The sequence below is a fragment of the Saimiri boliviensis genome, chromosome 1 (assembly GCF_048565385.1).
Source record: "Saimiri boliviensis isolate mSaiBol1 chromosome 1, mSaiBol1.pri, whole genome shotgun sequence".
NCBI lineage: Eukaryota > Metazoa > Chordata > Mammalia > Primates > Cebidae > Saimiri > Saimiri boliviensis.
Genome location: NC_133449.1, coordinates 181,978,950 through 182,006,417, shown reverse-complemented (window position 1 = coordinate 182,006,417; position 27,468 = coordinate 181,978,950). Strand labels below are relative to the sequence as shown.

Below are 27,468 nucleotides of genomic sequence, written 5' to 3'. Positions count from 1 at the left end.
CCATACACAAATCTCTGAAATTTATTTTGAAAAAACAGATGAGGCTGGGCATGGTGGCTCACGCCTGTAATCCCAGAACTTTGGGAGGCCGAGGCGGGTGGATCACGAGGTCAAGAGATCAAGACCATTCTGGTCAACATGGTGAAACCCCGTCTCTACTAAAAATACAATAAATTAACTGGGCATGGTGGCACATGCCTGTAATCCCAGCTACTCAGGAGGCTGAGGCAGGAGAATTGCCTGAACCCAGGAGGCGGAGGTTGCGGTGAGCCGAATCGTGCCATTGCACTCCAGCCTGGGTAACAAGAGCGAAACTCCGTCTCAAAAAAAAAAAAAAAAAAAAAAAAAACGAAAAACAGATGAATATATATTCTTAGCAAAACATATGGGTTCCCCTAAAAGTTTCTAGCATGCTTCTATACATTATTAACTGAAGAAAATTTAGTCTTAAAGTGACATAATTATGTTTAAACTTTAAAATAGTTTGCTACAGCAAATAAACATTTTCTATTTTTATTTTACCTTCTAACACTTCTGGCTCTCGTACTCATTTCATTCTATTTACATTAGCCCTTGAAGCAATAGAAGTAACCCCTTGACGCCGATGTTCAGTAGCTACACCAGTAAAGGCAGCCTCCACACCAGTGGTTGTTTAGCTCAAAGCAATGAAACCTTTTTTCCCCAAAATATTGCAGGCATAGACTATCAGAATACAAAGCACATGAAAGTATAGCTACTTTAGGGCTGGTCGGATTTGCAAGGCTCTATTCTCCCCTCATTCCCCAATTGTTTCAGAGGTACCTTTATGGAAACATAGTTTTGCAAGGACTGCTTTGAAAGGTAGATGAAAAAATTGAAAAATAAAGAACTATATACTCTGTCTAGTCATTAGAGTATCCTCCCTTCTCATACTTAGTTCTGTTTATTCAATTTTTGCTGTTACACATGTAATTTTTACCTCAATATATGATGCAATAATATTGTAAAAGTGCTACAGAAAGTAAAAATCTATAAAAGTGTAAAGAATGGTAATTACTATTAGTTATACATTACACGTTACTCTCAATAATGAAGTGCTTTTTTTAAGGCCACTTTAAAAATATTTTATTATGGAATTATTCAATTTTATGGAAAAGTAGGAAGCATTTTCCAATTAGCTCAATAATTATTACTCAGCTTCAAAAATGTTAGCAAAAATATTAGTACCTGGTTAATCTTGTTTCCTCTGTACCCAGTCACTCTGCTCTATGGGTTATTTTTAAGCAAATCTCAGATACCATGTGTTTTCTTCCTTTCACAATAATCATATTTGAGGCAAATATTTAATTATAATTCATTAATATTCAAATTGTTTTCCTTCACGGAAGAGTAATATTACCTGAAGTCTGATTTTAGCTACGTTCAAGTATAAAACATTTGGAATATAGGAAAACATCACGCTATTTGGAACTGTTTCAGTACAGTGCTTTCATATTTACTTAAGGGTGTCTTAACCAAATAGGCCAGGAAATAGTTTGTTAATATATCATTTTCCACAGTTCTGTTTACATGGTTTTTAAGTATTTATGTGTAAATACTGGTCTTTATAAAAGGTTCAGTTTCACTAGATATTGGAGACCATGATGCTTTACAAATTCTGTTTAAGGTAAAGTCTTAACTGTAAATGCAATGTATGCTACTCCTAAGTGAGTACATATGTAGTCAGTGCTTTGGTTTCTTTATAAATATATACATTTGTAAAATTTTGAAATGAATATAGATATTAACTATATTATTCTTGTCACTTGTGCTTTAGGTTCTTGTGTTGTTCGAGATGCCACTGGAAATGTTAATGACACTATTGTAACAGAGCTAACAAACTGTACTTCTGCAGCATGCAAATTAAACTTTGATTTTTCATCTTGTGAAAGTAATCCTTGTTCCTATGGCCTAATGAACAACTTCCAGGTGAGCATTGAATTTGTAATATACTGACATTCTGTACTTATCTAGGGATGAGACTATTATCAAATCTGACCATTCAGAATATAGCTGTAACATAGAAGGTAGGACAGTTGTTACTTTTATTGAAAATTTTTTTCTTGAGAGACAGTCTCACTCTGTTGCCCAGGCTGTAGTGCAGTGGTGTTATCTTGGCTCACTGCAACCTCTGCCTCCCAGGTTCAAACGATTCTCCTGCCTCAGCCTTCCAAGTAGCTGAGACTGCAGGTACCCGCCACCATGCCTGGCTAATTTTTTAATTTTTAGTAAGGGTGGGTTTCACCATGTTGGCTAGGCTGGTCTCAAACTCCTGACCTTGATTGATCTAACCCATCTCAGCCTCCTAAAGTGCTGGGATTGTAGGCATGAGCCACTGTGCCTGACCGGTTGTTCTTTATATCCCCTAAGACTGTAGCTATCTAATTGGGCAAACAGAAAAATATGAATGGATAAAAATCTGAGGCTGTTCAAGAGCAAAGAGCTCCTGGGAGGTAATGCAAAACAGAATATAATATATATACATTAGTGTGTGTGTATTTATATATATGTAGTATATAAGTATACTGCTTTAGAAAGCATGGAAGCATTTGCCCGTGGTCATATTTGTATGGGTCTGCTTTTGGATTCTTGATTCTGTTCTGTTGATCTTTGTGTCTGTCCTTCAGCCAGTACCATACATTCTATTTTTTTTTTTTTTTTTTTTTTTGAGACGGAGTTTCTTTCGCTCTTACTACCCAGGCTGGAGTGCAGTGGCGCGATCTCGGCTCACCGCAACCTCCGCCTCCTGGGTTCAGGCAATTCTCCTGCCTCAGCCTCCTGAGTAGCTGGGACTACAGGCGCGTGCCACCATGACCAGCTAATTTTTTGTATTTTTAGTAGAGACGAGGTTTCACCATGTTGACCAGGATGGTCTCGATCTCTTGACCTTGTGATCCACCCACCTCAGCCTCCCAAAGTTCTGGGATTACAGGCTTGAGCCACCGCGCCCGGCCCACACATTCTTAATTACTCTATTTAAATGATCAATTTTGAGGTCAGATAGGTTTATTCCTGCCATTTTATCCTTTTTAAAAAATTGTTTTCGCTATTTTAGTTTCTTGATCTTTCCATATAAAAATTTAAAATAACCTTATTCAATTTTGTGTGCATTTTAATTTATTTTTAATATATATTTTTTCACTTCAATAGTTTTTGGGGTACAAGTGGTTTGTGTTGTGGTGAAGTCTGAGATTTTGGTGCACTTATCACCCAAGTACCTTACATTTATTTTTAAAAAGTCTTGTTGAGATTTTGATAGGATTACGTTAAACTGGTATATCAATTTGGAGAGAATTGACTATGTTGAGTATTCAATTTATAAAGATTGTCTCTCCATTTATTTGTATTTTCTTTGATTTTTTTTCAGTCAGCATTTTGTAGTTTTCAGCATACATGTCTTGTATGTATTTTGTTAGATTTATGACTAAGTATTTTTATTTTGTGCAATTTAAATCCTTACCAATTAAAATGAGTTCAGTTTTCTACTTAGTGTTGTCTTCATAATTGCTTTATATATAAGCGGCCTTTAAAAAAAGTATTGATCAATATCAATAGTAGTGTTATTTAATTAGATATGGCTCATATAAAGTCATGCAGCATGAAATCACCATTTAACATTTAACAACAAAATTTAATTCCGAATGGATACTTGAAAGCTAGTCCATTTCTAAAACATACAAACTAGACAGGTTAATAATAGTACTTCTCAATTTTGAGGCCATCAGATCTGCTGTTAACTGTTACCTCCTTTAAGGTACTAAAAGTGAAAAGAACTTTTAATCTGTCAGATTTATGGGTTCTTAGAAACTGAGAAAAGATTATATAAGGGGAAAATAAATTACTAAAATTAATTTAGAGGATAATTTTGAGTTGTTTGCTAAGTCCTAGGATGGTAGAAAGAACACAAAGATATAGATTCAGGAGATTAAATCAAAATATTCTATAGTAAATTTATAGAGTACATGGTTCTGATTTCAAAAGAAAGATAAAGTTTTTGCTTTGTAATTTTTTTCAGTATTGTATGAACAGAGTAATTTGGATTTTAATGTATTTAAAATTCTATACATGTTTTATATAAAATCTGTAAATTTTGCAATACAATTTTTATTTAAAATTTGTAAAGGCATTGTTTTTATATTCTATTGCATAGTTTTAAGCAATTGACTGCACTTTCAGTGGTTACAAATATTGAACCGAATTATGTAATAGAAGTTTGTGTTTTCTAGTCATAAGACTAGGCAAAATTGTAGAAATGAAAGAAAGTATTCATGTCCAGCTAATGATTCAGGCCAATTCTGACATTGATATTGTGTATAGAAGGCACAAACATTGGTCTTTGCCCAGTGACTGAAAATGCCAGTCAGATTTCTGTGTGACCTTAAGATAGAAAAGTTTGTTGTCTTAAGTCTAGTTATGGACTCACTCAAAGAAAGATGAATTTGAAATAAGTAAAGCTTCTTTTCTAATTTAAGTAAGTAAAGTTTTTCAAAAATACTTTGTAAAGTGTTATAACATGAGGGAAGATCTTATGAAATATAAATACCTTGGCATTTGGAGATAAAGAATGGTGGATAGGATGTAACTGAGGAGTGTGTAAGTTGGAGTCTCCATCATAAGATCTATACAAGCCATACAGACGTCAGGGAATAAAGTGATTTGGGTCATCTTGTTGCTCTTAAATTTTACATTGTGTATATAGTCTTAACTGCTTGCTATATTTCTACATTTTAATGTCCTCTGAAACTTTTGACTCACTGATGCCTAATAAAGAAAATACCAGCTTGAGTCTATCAGTCAGAGCCCTTCATGCCTCATCCTGAGCCCTACTGCCTTCTACTCCAACTAGACTCGAGGCACTGAATATGTGTGTACATGCACACATGCATACCCTACTCTCTTTTTTTTGGTCAGTGCTTCACTCTGTTTGGAATGCACCTGTGGTTTATTTTTCCATGTCCAAATCTTCCTGACTTCAAGGCAACTCAGTTCCATGAAGATTTCTTGAATCCCAAATCATCTTCAATACGCACCCCCACATAGACTTTTACCATTCATTTTGTTTACTTGCTGTTTTTTAGCTTTTATTAGACTTTTGTCCTTTTTCCCCCTTTAAAGAGAAGACCATCTTTCTTTAATCTTTGTTTCCACAAAATGTTGTTGACACTAATATTATTATTTACATTCCAATATCATTATCCTTGCTGCTCATATTTTACCATTAAACATTGAGAAGTTCAGAGGTTATTGGGTAACTGTTTTAACTATTTAGTAGAAAACAGGAAACATTACAGCAGGTCCCAAAGTGTAGTATTTCCAGATGAAAAGCATGGATTATTATTTACTTCATTTTATAACTGATAGAAGAAGGGAAAATGTATTGTTTCCTCAACATGGAAGAGGAAAGCTTATAGTAATGCTGATGGAGTCAGTTTTGCCTTACTCCCACAATGTAAAATGTATCATATACTCTGTTCTCCACTTTTGTCCACTTATCTCTTTCTGTCTTTGTGCTTAATTTAACTTTGAGATCATTACAGACAGAGGTAGAATTTTGTACAATCTAATAAGACTGTATAGCAGAAATTGGGCTTATTCATTTTGATTTTGACTCACCTTATCTGTCCTTTACAGTCTCCTTCCCTAACGATAAGGTTGTCAATGCTAAATAATCCAGCATTAATTACCATGAAAAACAGTGATTATGAAAAATGCACAGCATATATGTCACTACTAAATTATTATTAAAGGGCTGAGTAGCAAATAATCTTTTCAGATTTTCTCCCCATTCTTCTCAGAAGTCTATGCTAATGTTTTTAAAACACTTAAGAGATGTATTCTTCATATTTAACCTTAAATCTAATGGAAGATCTAGGGAAAGATGTTTAGTCAATGGGGTGGTTTATGTATATGTGAAATCAGGCTTATGCGTTGTGGACAGGGATTGTGCCCATTGCTAACTTTCCAAATGTTTAAACAATTAAATGTTACAGCCAAGTGTGTGATAGAAACAGCTTAAAACCTGATTTCCTTATCCTTTTGGTCTCAGTTGACATGTTATTAATCAATATAAATGAAAGGTAAAATTTTCACCAGTGAAGCAAAGAATCTGGGTGTGATGATCACCATTCACTGCTGGGAAATTAATAATACCATTCACAGCTGTTCAAGTTGACAGTAGTTGAATCCACCAAACGACTCCACTTTAATTTTGTGTTTTGGCAAGTTTCATTGACTCAGAAGTACACAGTGAATATCTGTGTACTTAACTTTCAGTTATATTTACTAGTTTATATTTTACCCTATTTGTTTGTGTGTGTATATATGTAGTCTTTTTCTCCTCAAATAAGTTATAGACATCATGGCGTGACAGTCGTTTTGAAGTATTTAACACATTTTGTTTAAGCACAATATGGTTATCCCACTTAAGAAATTAAATACTGATGAAATACTGTTATTTAAGTATATATCCTATATTCATATTTCTCCACTTGTCCCAGTAATGTCCTTTCTGCCTTTTTATTTCTAAGTCCAAGATTCATCCAGGATCACACATGGCATTTAGTTATGTCATTTTAAAATCATTTAATCTAGGGGTTTCTAGCCCACATTAATCTTCATGTCATTGACATTTTCAACATTTGAACCAGGTTATTTTGAATTGTGCCCCTCAATTTGGATTTACCTGATTCATGATCTTAGTGATCAATCCTTTGTTGTTGTTGTTGTTTAAAGTCTTGTAAGAGGGAAATATTTGAACATGTTTATAGAGAAAGCAACAACATATACCTAATATCTACATTCCCCAGCTTTATCAGTTATCAGTGCATGGTTAATTTTGTTTCATGTGTAACTCCTCCCATCCTAGATCATTTATATTGAAACTCTAGACTTTATATCATATCCTTTTAGTGGGAAATATTTCTGTATTTAGCTCTAAAAGATAAAGGCTTAAAAAAAAAAAAATAACCACGATACTATCTTAACAGCATAAGAAACAGCCTTCCGAATAGAAGTGCATGAAGCCACTTACGCAGTACTCTTGCAAAACTCGTACCTCGTTTTGATTAACTGTCCAGATAGAACTGCCAGTTTACTAGAATTACAGAAATGCGAAGAGGTTAAGCAACACAATGATGATGAAGTCCGAAAAATCCAGAGTGTGAGATCTCCATGGGAGAAATGATATAAAAATAATAAGAGGAAAATGTGAACCTGTTGATTGAAAAAGACTGAAGAGACACAGAAACCAAATATAATGTGTAACTTTTTTTTTTTTGGATCCTGATTTGAATAGACTATTTTTAAAAGAAGATAATTTAGGGAATTTGAGTTCTAACTTGCTTTTTTGTGGTATTGTTAAGCAACTATTAAGTTTTTAAGCAATGACAGTGGCATTGTAGTTAGTTTTCAAAAGTCCTTAACTGTTAGAGATACATACTGAAATATTTATGTGTTAACGGATATCTGGGACTTGTTTCAAAATATTGTGGGGAATGGCCCTAAGTTGATCATTGTTGAAACTAGGTGACGGTTGCTAGTAGTTCATTAAACTCTTCTGTCTGCCATTGTGTGTGTTTGACATTTTACAAATGAAAAGGTTTTCTAAAGGTAAGGGCTAGTGGTAAATCTGTTTCAGATATTTGTAATGCACATACCGTTGTTGTTGTTACTGATTATTATAAAATTATCCCAAGTGTTAACCTCCTTCAAGGTATGACCACAGAATATTGTGTTCTTTTCTGAATTGTTTGTGAGATTTATTTTATTTATTTATTTATTTGTCACTTTTATTTAAGGTAATGAGCATGGTGTCAGGATTTGCACCATTAATTTCTGCAGGTATCTTTTCAGCCACTCTTTCTTCAGCATTAGCATCCCTTGTGAGTGCTCCCAAAATATTTCAGGTAAGTGTTTTTATATTACAGGCTTTATTAAAGGGAAGGTTAAAGTAATACTACTCAATTTAGAATTGTTGCTGTTTTCAAATTATTTGCTTCTGTCAACAGTATTTATATATATACACATATATATGATATATATTTACACACGTTAAGACATACATATTTAATTGTATTTGTATGAATTAATGTAAATATGTTTATTTATATAAACATTTCTGCATTTACCTGCTGTCAAGGTATAGTCTTTGAGTTGTCTTTTTAAAAGTGCTGATGGATTTTTGCTTTTTTGACATATTTAGCTTACATTTTCAAGACATCTTACTCAGGTATAGGACTGCAGTCTAAGACTGCAAATCAGAAGTAGTAAAACATCTTTGTTCCAGTCAGTATGATGTCAACCTAAATATTTTACTTTACAAATATTTAAATAGCTAACATGTGCTACACATTGTGTTCATTACTAGAGGGTATAAAGATAAATAGGATATATATTATCTCCTTTTAGTGAACAATTAAACAGCTGAATAGTGATGGGAAGTACCTTTTATTGCTAAATCAAATAAATGAATGTTGATTCTGCAGTCTTGTTCTTAATGTAGTATTTATAGCCAGTAAGTACTGCAAAGTAGAGAATATTATTTAAGGCAGTGTTCAGTTATGTTTTAAGAAAGGTAGTTAAGTTTAATAATCAGGATTTTTATCAGCTTTAAGATTTGGGCTTTTTTTTTCTTTTTGTTAAAATAGGTCACAACTATATCATATTTATCAAGCTTCCAACTTTGTTTTTACCCATATGCCTGCTTCTCTGATTTCTTCTTCATAAAATTTAATTTCAACATGGGGATGGGGTAAGGCAGATAGAAGTTTCTACCAGTATCTTTCTGATGTTTGAAATGTTTGGATTTCCTTTACGTTTTGTAGATGAAGCAGTATGTGGAACAGGTTAAAAAAAGACGACAAGAATTAGAAACTTGAGTCTCATTCCTGATTAACCTATAAGAGCTATCAGCAAATCTGTATGTCTCATTTTAACATATTTTATTTTAATGTTTTCTTTCATTAGGCTCTATGTAAGGACAACATCTACCCAGCTTTCCAGATGTTTGCTAAAGGTTATGGGAAAAATAATGAACCTCTTCGTGGCTACATCCTGACGTTCTTAATTGCACTTGGATTCATCTTAATTGGTTAGTTTATAAATGGTGTGGTATTGTACATTTTTGGTGGATATATATTATTCTTGACATTGAATTATTAAATTAGTAACAGCGTTATCTTGTTATACTGTCTATTTGTAATCAAAGAAAGTTTATAAAATACTGTAACTAATAGCACTCAGTACATATTTGCTGAAATTATTGCCATTAGTAAGTCCTCATTAGAGCTAAAGGGAACTCCTATGTTCTTTTTCCTAAAACAAATATGATAATGGCATAAGGAAGAGGATTCCAGTGTCCTTTGTGACATCAGTGCCTTTGATGATCTATTTTTTGGCGCTTTTGCTTCTGATCACAAGTGAGCTCTGATGGGTCTTCCACTGCTGAAGAAGACATTGGACTTTTTACTTTTTAAAAATTTTGTCTAACCCCTGAGACTAGTTGACATTAAAAGGCTGATGTACCACCAAGTGTTGTGGGACTATGTAGAAAATAACTTTCATGTGATGCCGTTAGATGTGTATTTGGTGTAGCCACTTTCGGAGAACAAATGAGCAATATCTCGTAAACTATCCTGTGATCCAGCAGTTTTGCTTCTGGGTATGTACCCTATAGAAACTTGTATATATACTTAAAGAGCCATATACAATAATTTTTGTAGTATCATTCATTATAGTGAAAAACGAAAGCAACCTAGATCAATAGAAGAATAATATGGAGCCGTAAAAAAAAGAATAAACTTGGTTTTCATATATCAATATGGACAAATTGCAAAAGTAAATGTAAAAGATCAGAGTGCAGAATTATACATATACTATACTATTTATATAACTTAAAATACCCAGAACAGTACTATATGATGTGTATAGACTATACATGTGTCATCATAAAAACTAATATGACTGGACAGAGTATACCAAGTTTGGATAAGTGTGAGATAAAGTATAAAGGAGATTTCAATGGTTTGCATAGGATTGGATTTCTGAAAAGTGAAGTGTATGAGGCATATATGGCAAAATGTAAATGTTCATGAAATCTGGATGGTAGTTGTAGGGGTGTTATGTTGTTATCTAAAGATTTGAAATACTTTGTAATTTTAAAAAGGTAAATGTCTAATACATAGTAAATCTTTCCACGTGTGTTTCTTTTGCAGCTGAGCTCAATGTTATTGCTCCAATTATCTCAAACTTCTTCCTTGCATCGTATGCATTGATCAATTTTTCAGTATTCCATGCATCACTTGCAAAATCTCCAGGTAATTTTACATTTTTTTTTAAAGTTTGTAAATATTTTTGATTTCAAAGAAAATAAAACTTTTGCCACATTTTTAAAAATGGTATGTGTGGGATTAGTTCATTAATGCTAAGTCTGCCTTTATAGTTAATTCAAATTAGGTCTTCCAAGATCTTTTTATCAATAAGTTTACTGATAATATTGTTTCTTCGAAGTGTTTGACAGTAAATCTCTAATTCTGATAACACTGTGAAAAAATGTTATATGTTTTTAAAACTGGTTTTTCATTCTTTAGCTGATGTCTATTTTAGTTCTAAGAACATCATTATGATATGGTTTACCTGGATGAAAATGTTTTTAACAAAGTGAGTTCTGTAAAATTCTGACAAAAGGGATCTCTATCAACTGAAAATTTATGACACTGTTCTTATAAACTGTTACTAGCATTGCAAATCAGGAAAGGAACTGAAGGAGCAAAAGCATTGTTCCTTCAAAATATTTGAAAGTCTGAGAACAGGGAAGATAAAGTGTGAGAACTTTGGACACAAATATTCTAGCATCAGGTTTTTACTTTAAATATATAAATTTTATTGAAATGATTTTTAAAAATAATTTTGGCTTTGGAACTATCTACCAATGAAAATTTTAAAACATGATCTTCAACATTTTCTAAAGTGGGCTTGCTTCATGAATATTTCACTAAATGGGAAGGTAAGTGTTTCTATAGTCAGCTTTTAATTTTTCTAGCAAGTTGATTATTTTTAATGATTTTTATGAACATTTTGTTTGAAATGTTTTATATATTCATTAGATCATGAATATGAATCATCTTAGAACCAGAAAATAAAGCCATACTACTAAGGATTCAATTTGAAACCTTTCTGTTGTTTTTTGTTTTGTTTTGAGATGGAGTCTCACTCTGTTGCCAGGCTGGAGTGTAGTGATGAAATCTCGGCTCACTGCAGCCTCCACCTCTCAGGTTCAGGCAATTCTCCTGCCTCAGCCTCCCAAGTAGCTGAGACTACGCCACCATGCCCAACTAAGTTTTGTATTTTTAGTAGAGACGGAGTTTCACCATGTTGACTGGAATGGTCTCCGTCTCTTGACTTTGTGATCCATCCGCCTCAGCCTCCCAAAGTGCTGGGATTATAGGCGTGAGCCACTGTGTCCAGCCCTGACTCCTTTCTTTTTAAAACCTTCTGTAATTTTTAGTATTCACCTAATGTAGGATGATTTACTTTTTTTTTTATAAAGAGTTTATTGAATACAGAACTAGTAAGATACAATAATGTGGAAATAGATGTTACCTTCTCATAGCCATCAAGAATTGTCAGATTCAATTGTGATCAATAAAAGTCTTTGACTTTGCTATTCAATACTAGACTTTTAATTAATGCTGAAAGTTCTCTCAGTGTGGCAGCCATAAAGACTGTTATTTTTTGAATACATATGTACCATTGTGTAAAGCAGATGAGATATTTGAGTGACTTTTATTTATTTGTTTGTTATTGTTAGGATGGCGTCCTGCATTCAAATACTACAACATGTGGATATCACTTATTGGAGCAATTCTTTGTTGCATAGTAATGTTTGTCATTAACTGGTGGGCTGCATTGCTAACATATGTGATAGTCCTTGGGCTGTATATTTATGTTACCTACAAAAAACCAGGTCAGTAGCCTTTTTTGTTTGTATCCCAGGCTGGAAACATGTAGAATTTTTTTGTTATTTTTCATCTTAAGCATCATCTTTTGTATATTTGAAAGCTACTTTGTATAAAACCTAAGATACTTTATTTCCAAAGTCTTAAAGTATTATATAATTTTTTTCAAACACATGTAGTTTTAATGAAAAAAATTACTCTGAGATTTTTTTATTCTTATCCTTTCCATTCTTACTCATAAGTTAAATTGATCCTATTTGTAGAAAAGTAAATTTATATAATTAACATTTTTTGCACTCAGTATATTTAAAAATTGTTTTTTGAAAGGATTCAGTTACAGTGTATTAGTTGTATAGCCTAGTAAGCTAGGCTATTTATACATATAACCTACTGTTGTCTAAGAACTATAGTGAGTACCATGGAGTTAACAAAATATTAGAAGACGTGGTATCTTTCCCACTAGGTTACTGTGTAGTCGGGGGAAATTGGGCAAACTTGTTTTACTGGGGAATGATTAATGATTTCTAGTATATCATATTGATAACAGCTAGGTGTATCTCCATGTAAGATGATGATGCTAGAGTATGTTAGGATTGGTCCCTGTATTTAGCATTGTAACCTGTGACACAAGAGAGACCTGATGAGAAAGGCTTCATTTGGGCTCAATAGAATAGATTAGGAAGAGATTACAAGATTACTTTGAATATAGTAGTTTTAAACAGTGAAAACACATTTTGTAATTCAGATATGAATTGATGAGCTTTTATATTAAAGTGGTAGCTCCAGAAATAAAGAAACCATTTTAGAAGCAGTTATTTCTCTAACATACCCATTAAATCTATAAAAAATGTCTAAAATCATTTGATGTCCAAGTTATTTATGTAATAAGAAATAAAATGTTTCTGTTCAAATAATCCAAAACAGTTAAAGTACTATAAATAAGTATTTCTTAACAATTAGAGAATTTGCTCATTTTCCTTTAGACCTTTGGCTATACAAACAATAATTTTAATGTATTTACTTTATTTGTGAAAGACTCTTTAGAATTGTATGCACAACATGTCTGCAGCCCTATCATCTCAGTTTTTTCTAAATTATACTTTTTCTTTAAATGAATTACAGTTCAGATTACCAGTCTTAATATCTTGCTGTATATGTGAACTATTGAAAGTACAGTAGAGTATTTCAGCGATTGACTTTTTAAATGTGAAAGCATGTTTAATTCACTGTGCCGCAGATTGGCTGTTGATTGGTTGTTATTACTGATGTTAATGCTGCATGAACATTATCTTTCCACAGATGTGAATTGGGGATCCTCTACACAAGCCCTGACTTACCTGAGTGCACTGCAGCATTCAATTCGTCTTTCTGGAGTGGAAGACCACGTGAAAAACTTCAGGTAAGTGATAAAGAAGGAAGCATGGACACATTTTCTCTTTGCTGGCCAGTCAGTTCTTATTTTTCAGTGACATTTTCATATACATTTCAAATTTTTAGTTGGACTTGGGCAGTTTAATTATTCAAGAACAAAACTGTACAAAGAGAAAAATTAACATCTACCTTAAAAAGTGTTATGAGTGTTTTGGAGGTTTCTCGCTTGAAGACTTTTAAATCATAGGTATCATAAAGTCAAAGTTTTATTTTCTCCATGGCCATCAAAGTTATATAACTGTATAAATTTGAGATTTATACAGATTTTTTAACATGCCTTATTATAATAAAGAGCATTTATTACTATTTTCCTCAGTAAATGACTTTAAGAATATATTATCTTTTTGGCTGGGTATCATGGCTTATGCCTGTAATTCCAGCACTTTGGGAGGCTGAGGTGGGGGCATTACTTGAGGTCAGGAGTTTGAGACCAGCCTGGCCAACGTGATGAAACGCTTTCTCTACTAAAAATACAAAAATTAGCCAGGCATGGCGGCACATGCCTGTAGTCCCAGCTACTCGGGAGGCTGAGGCAGGAGAGTGACTTGAACTCAGGAGGCGGAGGTTGCAGTGAGCCAAGATCATGCCACTGCACTCCAGCCTGGGTGACAGAGTGAGACTCTGTATCAAAAAACAAAAAAAGAATATATTATATTTCTAATAGTTTATTAATCATCAGTATACACTTTAGTCATGAATAATCCCTCCTTACTGGTTTCTGCATGATAAACACAAATCTTTTCCATTTTTATCCATAAACCAAAAGGGAAAATAATGTTTTTAAAGAAACCCTGAAAAGTAGGTAAGTGTCAGAAGAGAAGTGCTCTACCAAATCTCTCTCTCATCAAGAAAAGTCATTGTGTATTTTTTTGTTACTCTTTCGAATTCTCTCCTTCCTTTTTGCTAGAATAAAAAGTTCTCAGAGACCACACACAGGTGTTCAGCCTTAGGGTAGACAGAAATGAAGAAGGAGGAATGAGAGCCCTGGGGGGAAAACTTTTCATTTCAGTGTATTTTGAATAGTGATGTCAAGGATGACAGAAAATAGAAATTATTCATTTACATAAAAAGTTGGATCCTAGAACTGAGAGTATGACTAAGAGTCTTATGTTTATTTGCCATAAATTTAAAAAACCTTTTTTTAATGGCAACATTTAAAAAAAAAAAAGATTATTGGGCATGGTGGCTCATGCCATCCCATCATTTTGGAAGGCTGAGGCAGGAGGATCACATGAGCCCAGGAGTTGGAGACCAGCAGTTCAAGACCAGGCTAGTCAATATAATGAGATCTTGTCTTCACCAAAAATGTGAAAAATAGCCAAGTATGGTGGTGCATGCCTGTGGTCAAGAGACTGAGGCTGGAGATTCGCTTGAGCCTAGGAGGTCAAGGTTATAGTGAGTCATGATTGCATCACTACGTACTAGCCTATGCCACAGTGAGACCCTGTCTAAAAAATAAAATAAATAAAAATAAATTATCCCAACTTGGCTTTTTAATTTTTATCAGAATTATATGTGAATATTGTGTAAAGAGGAAAAGCTAGTCTCCAAGGTTTGTCATGAAAATCAGTAGTTGCCTGCTCCTCATATCCCTCTTTCTGTTGCAACCACAGGTAACCACTTGAATTTACTTCATAAATACCATGTTTGTCTTGCTGCACAATAGTCCCCTGTTATCCACAAGGGTTATGTTCCAAGACCCTCAGTGGATAACTGGAACTACAGAGAGTACTGAACTTGATCGTCATGGGTCAGAACACCTTTTTGTTGTGTTCATATCTTCTACCTGTGAAGTTAGTGTCTTTTTCATCTTAACTAAGCCTTTGTCACACATTACAGCTGTAACTTTTACAGTTTGAAGTGCAACAGCAAAACTAGCTGAATTTCTTTTTCCTTCCTTATAATTTCACAGAGGATTCATTTTCTTTCTGTAGATTTTAGTAACCTCTGCATATGATTTTTTTTCTTTCCTTTTTAAGAACCTTCACCTTTTCACTTAAAGGAAGCATATTACGGTTTTTCTTGGCATATTCAAATTTCCAGCATCACTGCTCTTGTTCTTTGAGGTCACCACGAAGTAAAATAAGACTTGCTTCAACACAGGCACTGTGATACGCAGCAGTCGACCTGATAACTGGGACAGCTATTGAGCAGGCAGTGTCTGTAGCATGAAGATTGCTGGATAAAGGGAGAATTGATGTCCCAGGCCGGATGGAGCCAGATGTTGAGAAATTTCACCACACTACTCAGAATGATGCATAATTTAAAACTTATGAATTGTTTATTTATGGAATATTCTGTATTCCGAAACAATGGAAATCAAAGCTGCAGATAATGGGGGACTGTAACTTTTTTATTTTTAATTTTGGTCATCATCTATTGACGTCTTTCATCTACATATGCCTACCACATCCATGCATTTTTACCTTTATATCCCATTCTCCCAATACATTTTAAATTATAATTTTGATGAGATCATATTTGGTATTTATATTTTTGTGACTTTAAACATGCTGTGCAGCTGAGCCATATAGTAAATTATTGGGTTTTTTTTCTTTGCTACATAGCTTTCTTGTTTTCCCTGAAACTAATATTTTTTTTTCTTACTTAACTATATTTATCACTGTGTTAACCTTCACCAGACTTGGCCAAAAGATTTTTGTTTTCTTCACCTTGTAGTTTCTTACTGTTTCCTGTTTTTTTAATTTGGATTTTTGGATTTTGCCTTGTCCGAAATGAAGTATCTTTAATACTTGGCAAGGGGAAGTTCAGCATTGGTGAGTGGACCTTGCAATTGAAGACCTTAATGTAGATTAATGCGGCTTTGCTGGTTCTTTGAGGAATGTAAAATATCTTAGAAGCTTTCTTTTTGATCTGATTAGATTTTCCAAAAAGATTCTTTTAATCTTCTGCTTGTAGGTGGAGAGTTCTGGGAGCCAAGTGGGGAAGGAGCTTGAAGGTTTCAGGGTTCAGTATACACTTATTCTTTAAATTCTCCTGTCAAAAGTAGCTTGCTTCTGCCCCAAGCTGTTGCTGGTGACTACCAGACCAGGGGCTCTTTCCAGCAAATAAGCTCCAGCTTAGTAGGGCTGGGGAGGTATAGGAACAATGGCCTATCACAGTTATGGAAATGATTTAGATCCGTCTAGTAACTTCTTGTGTAAACTTTTATTTTAACACACTGTTGCTGCCACTTCCAGAAGGCCTACTGTTCCTAACTCCTAAGCATTTTGGTGATTTTTAGGTGTAAAATCAGGTAGTTTCATAGCTTTTTCATGCACTTTTCAGATTTCACTTTTTCCTGATTTTTCAAATCCTTTACTTTTCTTCCAGTTCCTTTCTTGCTTTCGATACTTCAATGCTATTGTACTCTAGATATTTTTGTGGTTTGTGCCTTTAAAAAAAATCTCTTTATGTCATGGACAGTTTTGAGAAAGAAGTTAAAATCAAGGTAGATACTGACTCTGCTGTTATTACTCAAAGTCATCCCTAATAGACTTTGTACTGTACCATTTTTGGTATGATAAAACTGTACCAAATTATATCTTTGTGGTTTATTATTTAGTAAAGGTAGGGGACACAGGTTAATTTCTCATAGTAACAGGTTCTGTTAGTTAAGGGATAAGTTTAACTACTATAACAAAAAGACTGAAAAATACAGTGGCTCAAATAATAAAGGCATTGGTGTCACATGGTAGTCCAGAAGTAGATAGATGCTTCATGGCAGGTGAGCAGATTTGCCACACTTTGGTCACTCAGGACCCACATTCCTTATCAGTCTGCCATTTCTAGCTGTTTTTGTCCATGTGGTCAAAGTCATTACCACATCTGTAGGCTGGCTTTCTGGAAAGGAGAAGAATGTATGGAGGCAGCACAGCTGCTTTTTTTAAAGGACATGCCCTGGAAATAGGAACAACTTACGAGCTATACGTTAGTCATCGGGCCACATTTAGCTCCTAGGAAACTAGAAAAGGTACTCTCTGGCTAAGGGACTCATGTAACTTGCTAAAGCTCAAAAAGTGTGGGGCATGATTTCATGTTTGATTGCCTCAAAGCAACTCTCCCAGACAGTTGCTTTTCCAGCTCGTTTGCTAAAATTCTAAATAAGATAGTATTTTTTGAAAAGTCATTTTTTAGGTTTTTATGCTCATTTTTAAGCACTCCTCTACAAGTTAATGTTTAAGTCAGAAACTGTAGTCTGCAATTCACTTTCTGTTGAAGTTTATTTTGATTGTATAAATCCCTGTCTTAAAGAATTTTTGCCAATCTACTTGGACCTATCAAATGGAGACCTGTGTATTTTTTTCATTAAACATCGTTGATTTCCACTTCTAGTCAGTGAAAATCAAGAGTTAAAAAACAAATATATGAAAGACATGCCACTGTCTCATGTTCGTAAAGGCAATTGAATTCAATTTTGGCTTTTGTCATTGTTAACTGGAATTAAAAATTTTAGTTCAAATAGAAATCTTTTTTTCACCATAGGTGATTTTACTCATGTGACACCAGTCATTAATGTTAAGCTAGATTAAAGAGGACTGATAACATGAAGTAGAAGTAATTATGAAGTGATCAAGCTAAGAAGGAAAGTGACCTGTTTTGTATATGAAGGCAAAGCTGTGCTCTCAGGAAGTCTCACAAACTGTGAAATATAGGATATTTCTTATCTTCAGAAAATGAAAAATTGTTGCATTTTTTTTTCTTTTCATTTTTTTAGAGACAGGGTTTCACCACATTGGCCGGGCTGGTCTCAAACTCCTGATCTTGTGATCCGCCTGCCTTGGCCTCCCAAAGTGCTGGAATTACAGGCGTGAGCCACTGCGCCCGACATTTATATATGTGTGTGTGTGTGTGTGTGTGTGTGTATATATATATATATATATATATATATATATATATATATATAGTTGTTTTTTTTTAAACTAGCATGGTAATTTCTTTCTGTAATACCTACCAGAATCTTGATGTATAATATTACCTGTTATTTTGGAGAACATTTGACATGATGTTTGTTCCAAGATTTTGTTTCTGCATTTCTCATGTACCAAGAAAAGCTGGTTAAAAATCATTTGAGAATTCTGTGGCCTGTATCTTAAGGACAGTTGTATAGAGAAAGCTGCTTAGAGAAACAACTTAAAATCATGTTCTTGTTGCCAGAATCACAAATTTATCTAATTGTGTTTGTCTTTTATCTTAAATTAGGCCACAATGTCTTGTTATGACAGGTGCTCCAAACTCACGTCCAGCTTTACTTCATCTTGTTCATGATTTCACAAAAAATGTTGGTTTAATGATCTGTGGCCATGTACATATGGTAAGTGTCAATTTTGTTTTCTTTTTCAAATTTTTTAAAGTTTTATTTTTTAGGTCAGGGGTACATGTGCAGGTTTGTTATATAGCTAAATTGTGTGTCACAGGAGTTCAGTGTACAGATTGTTTTTCACCCAGGTAATAAGCATAGTACCTGATAGGTAGTTTTTCGATCCTCACCCTCCTCCTGCCCAGTAGTCTCAAGTAGGCCCCAGTGTCTGTTGTTCCCTTTCTTATATCCATATGTACTTTATGTTATCTTTAGCTCACACTTATAAGTGCAAACAGGTGGTATTTTGTTTTGTGTTCTTGTGCTAGTTCACTTAGGATAATACCTCCTAGCTCCAGCCATGTTTCTGCAAAGGGTGTAATCTCATTCTTTTTTATGGTTGCATAATATTCCATGGTATTACATGTATCACATTATTTTTTTTTCCCAGTCTACCATTGACGGGCATTTAGGTTGATTCCATGTCTTTGGTACTGTGAATAGTGCCACGATGAACATATACATGCATGTGTCTTTATGGTAGAACAATTTATGTTCCTTTGGATATATACCCACTAATGGGATTGCTGGGTTAAATGATAGTTCTGCTTTGAGTTCTTGGGAAAACCAAACTGCTTTCCACAGTAATTTACATTCCTACCAGCAGTGTATACGTGTTTTCTTTTGTCTGCAACCTCACCAGCATCTTCTGTTGTTGTTTTGACTTTTTAATAATTGCCATTCTGACAGGTGTGAAATAATTTTTTATAATAAAACTTTTTTTTAGTCTGTATATAATTTGTAATTTATAGGGCTTTCTAGATTGGAAATAATTCGACAAGCATATCTGTTGTTTTTTTTTTCAGGTAGTTGTTTTCTTCAAAATATTTTTGCCCGTAAATGGGCTCAAAGTAGCATTTAAAAAAAATATTACATTTTGAGCTCAACATTGTTTTTTTTATTCATTATGAGTAGATTTTAACGAACTGTATTGTCATTGTAGAGCAATTTGGCTTTTTGATACCTATGTAGTCAAAATTCACTATGTTATTTTTCTCATTAATGTATCTGAAACTGGACCCCTTCCTTAAGTACTCTGTATTTTTAGGTCTCAGAAACGATGCCACACATCTACAACCATTTGATCTTTGACAAACCTGACAAAAACAAGCAATGGGGAAAGGTTTCCCTGTTTAATAAATGGTGTTGGGAAAACTAGCTAGCCATATGCAGAAGACTGAAATGATCCCTATCTTACACCTTATATAAAAATTAACTCAAGATAGATTAAAGACTTAAGTGGAATACCTAAAACTATAAAAACCCTAGAAGAAAACCTGGGCAATACCATTCAGAACATAGGCGTGGGCCAAGACTTCATGACTAAATACCAAAAGCAATGACAACAAAAGCCAAAATTGACAAATGGGATGGAATTAAACTAAAGAGCTTCTGCACAGCAAAAGAAACTTATCATCAGAGTAAACAGGCAAATTACAGAATGGGAGAAAAATTTTGCAAGCTATCCGTCTGACAAAGGGCTAATATCCATAATCTATAACTTATGTCTGAAGCTGGACCCATTCCTTATACCTTATACAAATTTACTTAAACAAATTTACATTAAAAAAAAACATCAAAAAGTGAGTGAAGGCTATGAACAGACACTTACCGAAAGAAGACATGTATGTGACCAACAAACATGAAAATAAGCTCATCATCACTGGTTGTTAGAGAAATTCAAATCAAAACCACAATGAGATACCATCTTATGCCAGTTCAAATGGCAGTCATTAAAAAGTCAGGAAACAACAGATGCTGGAGAGGATATGGAGAAATAGGAACGCTTTTACACTGTTGGTGGAAGTGTAAGTTCAACCATTGTGGAAGACAAGTGTGGCCATTCTTCAAGGATCTAGAACCAGACATACCATTTGACCCAGTAATCCTATTACTGGATATATACTCAGAGAATTATAAATCATTCTAATCATTGAACTATAAAGACACATGCACACGTATGTTTATTGCGGCACTGTTCACAATAGCAAAGACTTGGAACCAACCCAAATGCCCATCAATGATAGACTGAATAAAGAAAATGTGACACATACACACCATGGAATACTGTGCAGCCATGAAAAAGGGTGAGTTCATGTCCTTTGCAGGAACATGGATGAAGTTGGAAACCATCATTCTCAGCAAACTAATGCAAGAACAGAAAACCAAACACCACATGTTCTCACTCATAAGTGGGAATAACAGTGAGAACCCATGGACACAAGGAGGGGAATATCACACATTAGGGCCTGTCAAGAAGGAAGGGGACTAGAAAGGGAAATTAAGAGAAATACCTAATGTAGATGACGGATTGATGGGTGCAGCAAACCACCATGTGCCATATGTAACAAAGCTGCACATTCTGAACATGTATCCCAGAACTTACAGTATAATAATAATTTAGAATGTATATATACACACACATGCACATATATAGAAATATAGAAATATATGTGCGTGTGTGTGTATATCTATATTTAGAGAGATTTTCAAAGCATGAACCTTAGGGGGGAAAAAAAGAGGAAGAGAGAAAGCCCCAAGAACACTTGGGAACGTTTACTTATTAGAAAAAAATGGGGTTTGGAAGAAATAGGCAAATTGTGATAAATATCTCCAGGGGGAAGTAATATCCCTGGTATGTAAGAATAGCAAAGTGAATGCTGAATTCCTAAGTTGAAACACTTAGTTGCCAATTGTTTTTGTCTTGATCAGAAGAAAACTATTACAAATACTAAACTTTATAAATTTGAATATAAATTTGGCATTGTGGCTGTTAAGAACAGACTGGATGATGACTTTATCTGTGCTGCATAAGAAATAGGGGTATTTATTTGTCGGAGTAGCTTCTCTCCAAAGTTCCATTGTTCATCCTGCTTAGCCTTGGTTCTAGAAGTGTGTGTTGTAAACCTCTTATCTAATCCACAGCTGAAGTTTTTCTGCTTGTATAATGGCAAAGTCAAGGCATGTGTGTGTGTGTGTGTGTGTGTGTGTGTGTGTGTGTGTGTGTGTGTTTTGGAATGATACATGGAGACACTGACCCCACTTGGGACTTGTGGAGTTTTCTGGTTTGTCTCTGAGCTGATCAGCTAAATCAGGGCTTAAGCATAAGACATTACAAATGGGACAGTTTCCCTACTGCAAAAGGTGAATTATATTTTTACTTACTTACATTTAGGGTGTATACTTTTAAGCTTATGTGTATACTTTTAAGCTTATTTTTAGATTTTTGTTTTATATATTTGTGTATAACACATTTTATGTGTGGCTTGCAAGGATCAAAATAGAGTTATGAGTTAACAAAGCTCATATCCTTCCTCCTGTTATTTCATCCTTTAACAGAATTTTGAATAAAAATACGTTAGTATTATATAGCTCACTTTGATTTTCAGTGATATTCTCAAGTTAGAATTAACTCAGACTTTTGGGAGTAACAAAAACAAACTAGGGGAACTATCTGTAGAAAAATAGAAGGTGGTTATTTTGCCCTGTATAATCTCTCCATTTTCGATAGCCTCCAACCTCTTTCATTTACTTAGAATGGAAACTTTTAATTTTTTTCGAATTTAAAAAAAAAATTTTTTTTTGAGACAGATTCTTGTTCTGTTGTTGCCAAGGCTAGAGTGCAATGGCATGACCTCGGCTCACTGAAACCTCCACTTCCCAGTTTGGAGCAGTTCTCCTGCCTCAGACTCCTGAGTAGCTGGGATTACAGAGCCCACCACCATGCCTGACTAATCTTTGTATTTTTAGTAGAGACAGGGTTTCACCACCTTGGACGTATTGGTCTTCAGCTCCTAACCTTGTGGTCCACTCTCCTCGGCCTCCCAAAGTGCTAGAATTACAGGCATGAGCCACCACGTCCGGCCTTAACTTATTTTTAAGTCTGTGTTTCTTCTCTTTTCCTTTCTACTGGCACCGCTGTGCTTTAACTATTCCATCAACTTTACCTTTTTGTAATCTTATGTATTTAAAAGACTACATGAAAATGAAATGCTAATATTATACTTGTTCCACCCCTACATTTAGTCACCTGTTTCAAGCCAGTGTAACAGGATGAATAGTTTGTATAAATGTGAAGTACATTACCCTTTAATTAGATATATTATTAATATTTTTATTCAAAGGGTCCTCGAAGACAAGCCATGAAAGAGATGTCCATTGATCAAGCCAAATACCAGCGATGGCTTATTAAGAACAAAATGAAGGCATTTTATGCTCCAGTACATGCAGATGACTTGAGAGAAGGTGCACAGTATTTGATGCAGGTAACTTTGTTAATGCTTTTCTTTTTTTCTTTTTTTTTTTTTTTGAGGCGGAGTTTCGCTCTTGTTACCCAGGCTGGAGTGCAATGGCGCGATCTCAGCTCACCGCAACCTCCGCCTCCCGGGTTCAGGCAATTCTCCTGCTTCAGCCTCCTGAGTAGCTGGGATTACAGGCACATGCCACCATGCCCAGCTACTGTTTTGTATTTTTAGTAGAGACGGGGTTTCACCATGTTGACCAGGATGGTCTTGATCTCTTGACCTCATGATCCACCTGCCTCGGCCTCCCAAAGTGCTGGGATTACAGGCTTGAGCCACTGCGCCCGGCCCCTATTAATGCTTTTCAAATGCTGCCTACATTTTAGATTTGTATAAGCTTTTTAAAAACTTTTTAATTCTAGGTTTAATAGATTTTATTCTTCATACTAATACAAATGGTAAATCTTCTCTTACGTCTTTATTAAAGTAAACTACTTTGGGTCACCTGGCTACTTCAGTTAGTAGAGCATGAGACACTGAAAGTAAACTACTAACATTTGTATAATTCAGAGCTAAAGGGACTGTAGAAATGTTGTGTTGTTATATGTTAACTGTAATTGTGGAGCTTGTTAAAGTAGAAGTGGGTGGCTTAGAAATTTGTCTTCTGATCCCTTCCTGTTGAGTGTTTCTTAGACTTGATAAGCACAGGGTTAAGAATAACCAAGGCCATCTAGGAAGAAGGGACAGGGATAGGCTTGCTTTATAGGAAAGAAAACCCTGTCAAAAAACTATAGTAATTAAGACATTGTGGTGTTGAGTATAGCAGTAGACAATTAGATGAATGTTACAAAACAGAAGAAATAAAGCCACTTGTAGGAGAAACTTAACATACATGACAGAGGTGCTATTGAAAGCCTGGGGCAGAATAATTCATTATTTACATGAATAAAATACTAGATCCTTATAAAAACCACACAAAACACATTTCCAGATGGATTAAACACCTGAATTTAAAAGACAAATTTGTTTTATTCAACAAAAGATATGGTCCAGAATGCAGATAGAAATACTATGTCAGTAGAAGAAAAAAAGCAAAATATGTGAACAGAGAGGAAAAATAAATAACAGAAATAAAAATTAAAAACATAGTATACTTATTCCATATCCGTTAGACTGACCCAAAATTAAGTCTGCCAATACAGAGTGTTCGAAATAGTGTGGAGCAAGCTGGTCCAAACTGCAGACCACATGTAGCCCAGGATGGCTTTGAATATGGCCTAACACAAATTTGTAAATTTTCTTAAAACATTATGAGGTATTTTTGTGATTTTTTTTTTTTAAGCTCATCAGCTTTCATTAGTGTTAATGTACTCTGTGTGTGGCCCAAGACAATTCTTCTTCCAATGTGGCCCAGAGAAGCCAAAATGTTGGATACTCCTGACAGAGCAATTGGAAATCTTTGAACTGCTGTGGTAGTGTAGTTTAGACAACAACGTTGTCCAAAATAGGAAAACAACCTGGCAAAATGTCCTGCAAATTTGGTTTGAATATCCTAGGACATTCCATTCTTAGGTGTACACCTCACAGAAACTTTTGCACACACGTGAAGAAGCCTATATGAAACTTCAGGCCAGGTGCAGTGGTTCACCTCTGTAATCCCAGCACTTTGGGAAGCTGAGACAGGTGGATTATCTGAGGTCAGGAGTTCAAGACCAGCCTGGCCAACATGGTGAAACCCCATCTCTACTAAAAATACAGAAGTTAGCTGGGTTTGGTGGCACACACCTATAATCCCAGCTACCTGGGAGGCTGAGGCAGGAGAATTGCTTGAACCTGGGAGGCAGAGGTTGCAGTGAACCGAGGTTGTGCCATTGCACTCCAGTCTGGGTGACAGAGCGAGAACCCATCTTAAAACAACAACAACAACAACAAAAAAAACCTTCATGGCAACATCATTTGTAGTAGTGAAAGAGTCAGAAGTAACAACCATCAATCACAGAAATGAAAAATGTAGTACAAATGTGTGGTAGAATTCTATACAGTGGTGAAAGGAGCTATATATATCAACATGGATACACCTCAAAAACAGTGCTTAGGAAAAATAGCAAGTTTTAAAAAGTATTTGAACAATATGAAAATTTAAATATTTTAAAAATATAGTAAAATTTTACATGCATGTATTCCTAAGTACGAGAATACATAGAAAAAATACAAAGAGAACATGAAGATACATTGGAGGCTTTACTGTGTTTCTGATATTTTTTAACTGGGTGGTAAATGAATGTTTATTACTCTATACTTTATTCCTTTTTGTATGTGAAATATTGAAATACTTTAGGTAGAATGCTACACTGGGTCATATGGTTATTTCTAGTAGGTAAATCTTGCTTCTTTTGTATAATTTATACATTCTGATAACCACTTTATATAAGCAATAAATTTTAGGAAGGAAATGAATGAAAAGTTTTTCTTAGAGCAGTGGGTGTTAAACTTCAGCATGCGTCAGAATCACGTAGTAGACTTGTTAAAACACAGATTGTTAGAACCCAGCCAGGAATGAATCAGATCTGGGGTGAGGGCCCAGAGTTTGCACTTCCAGCAGAGTTTGAGGTGATGATGCTGATCCAGTTCAGGGACTATACTTGAAGAAGCACTGCCCTGCAAGGTCTCTGTGGTATGAATGTTTCTTTTGTGAATTTGGCAGGAGTTAGAATTCATCCTCCTAATTACTCTCATCCATCTAATATATTCACCACAGTAGACCATGGCAACTGTATCAGTGTGTGGCAAAGTTTTAGGATAAATAGAAGAGTATTGTTTTGAGAACGATACCTGGGAGACTGACTTTCTAGCAGAACTGTCTGAGGAACTGTATGAAATATGATTACAGATAGGTGCCAGTTGTGTCTGTAGAACTAATAACTGAAATTTTTAGTGTAAGTTGACATTGAGAGTATTTCTCTTTCCTTTCTACGTTTTGGAAACCTGTTACACAAAGTGTCAAATGGTTTTTAGTTGTTTATTACCTTTGTCAAAAGAATTTTGTACATTAATTTGTTTTTACAGTGACTTTGTATGTAGTTGTAGAGATGCTGTTATGTTATTTGTTTGACTAGACTTAGCCTCAGTTTTTCTCTGTCCCCTCCTCTGTCTAGTTACTAATTATAATCATAAGCATCTGTTTATCATTAAACTAGCTTTTAAGTATCCGGCTTTCACAAGGGTTTCACTCTGTCTCCCAGGCTGGAGTGCAGTATCTGTAGCTGACTGCAGCCTCGACCGTCTAGGCTCAAGTGATTCTCCCACCTCAGCCTCCTGAGTAGCTGGGACCATAGGCATGCACTACCATTCCGGGCTAGTTTTTGTATTTTTGTAGAGACGGGGTTTCACTATGTTAGTCAGGCTGGTCTTGAACTCTAAGCTTGAGCAATCCTCCTGTCTCAGCCTCTCAAAGTGCTGGTATTGGCTGGGTGTGGTGACTCATGCCTGTAATCCAAGCACTTTAGAGGCCAAGGCAGCCGGATCACCTGAGGTCAGAAGTTCAAGACCAGCCTGACCAACATGGTGAAACCTCATCTTTAAAAAAAAAAAAAGTGCTGGTATTATAGGCATGAGCATCCATGCCCAGCCTAACACTTCACTATTTTAAAAAGAGACAATCTTATCACTAAATAGCTTGCTTAAAGACCTCTTTAAGCAAAGGACATTAGTGCTGTTAATATTCTTGTTTTGTATATTTGTATTTTCCTTTTCCCTTTAAATATTTTATAAGGCAATAGCCACCTGATTGTCAACTCAGTTTTAAACCTTCATTTTTAAATAGCAAAACTAAATGTTTTTTTGTCAGCAAATTTTGGCTTAAGATGCACAGAAAACATTGCTAAAGATCTGAAGAAATAACAGTGGGAATATTTGAAACTAGTGATGTTTGTAATAAGCTTCAAATGACTGCATTTTGCTAAATAGGTATCAGTTATGTAATCCAAAAAGAAGAACTGATTTCCTATCACTTAGTAAAGAAGCATGTTTCAGAGGAGACATATTTTCAGTAGTAAATTACTCCACTAATAAACGTATTGTTATCTGGACGCTGAAAACATTACCTCTGAATAGCTACTTTGATTAGAATTTACAAAGGATTTAGGGATGAGAGTGATACATTTGAAGTTTTGGTCATTCAAGGGAAAGTTATTGCAATAGGAAAATTGAACATGTAAGTACACAGAGCAAGATGTTATTGTTAATTTTGTAAAAATAAAAACCTTTAATTATTAGGATTTTAACAAATTTGTGTAAGTTACTCTGACAGTATTTTGTACCATTAAGAAGGTACTGGTTATCTTATGGCTTACTTCTTTAAAAAGGTGTCAACCTAAAGATACTCTTGGTTTTCTTTTACTCCCCAATTCCTTTCCCACCCCCCAATTAAAAATGTGCAGTGTGGTTAAGATAGTTTTAGAAAAAC

General features: G+C 34.7%; 1 protein-coding gene across 2 annotated transcripts in view; it reads left to right on the top strand.

The window, feature by feature from the left end:
* SLC12A2 (solute carrier family 12 member 2) overlaps positions 1-27,468 on the top strand; it is a 107,155-nt gene that overhangs the window by 54,459 nt on the left and 25,228 nt on the right. For both annotated transcript variants that reach the window (XM_039467851.2, XM_003920920.4), the window contains exons 10-17: positions 1,796-1,947; positions 7,815-7,922; positions 8,983-9,106; positions 10,230-10,331; positions 11,825-11,980; positions 13,272-13,371; positions 18,606-18,717; positions 22,887-23,027. In XM_039467851.2, the coding sequence (XP_039323785.1) occupies positions 1,796-1,947; positions 7,815-7,922; positions 8,983-9,106; positions 10,230-10,331; positions 11,825-11,980; positions 13,272-13,371; positions 18,606-18,717; positions 22,887-23,027 (995 nt within the window). The remainder of the gene's footprint in view (positions 1-1,795; positions 1,948-7,814; positions 7,923-8,982; positions 9,107-10,229; positions 10,332-11,824; positions 11,981-13,271; positions 13,372-18,605; positions 18,718-22,886; positions 23,028-27,468) is intronic.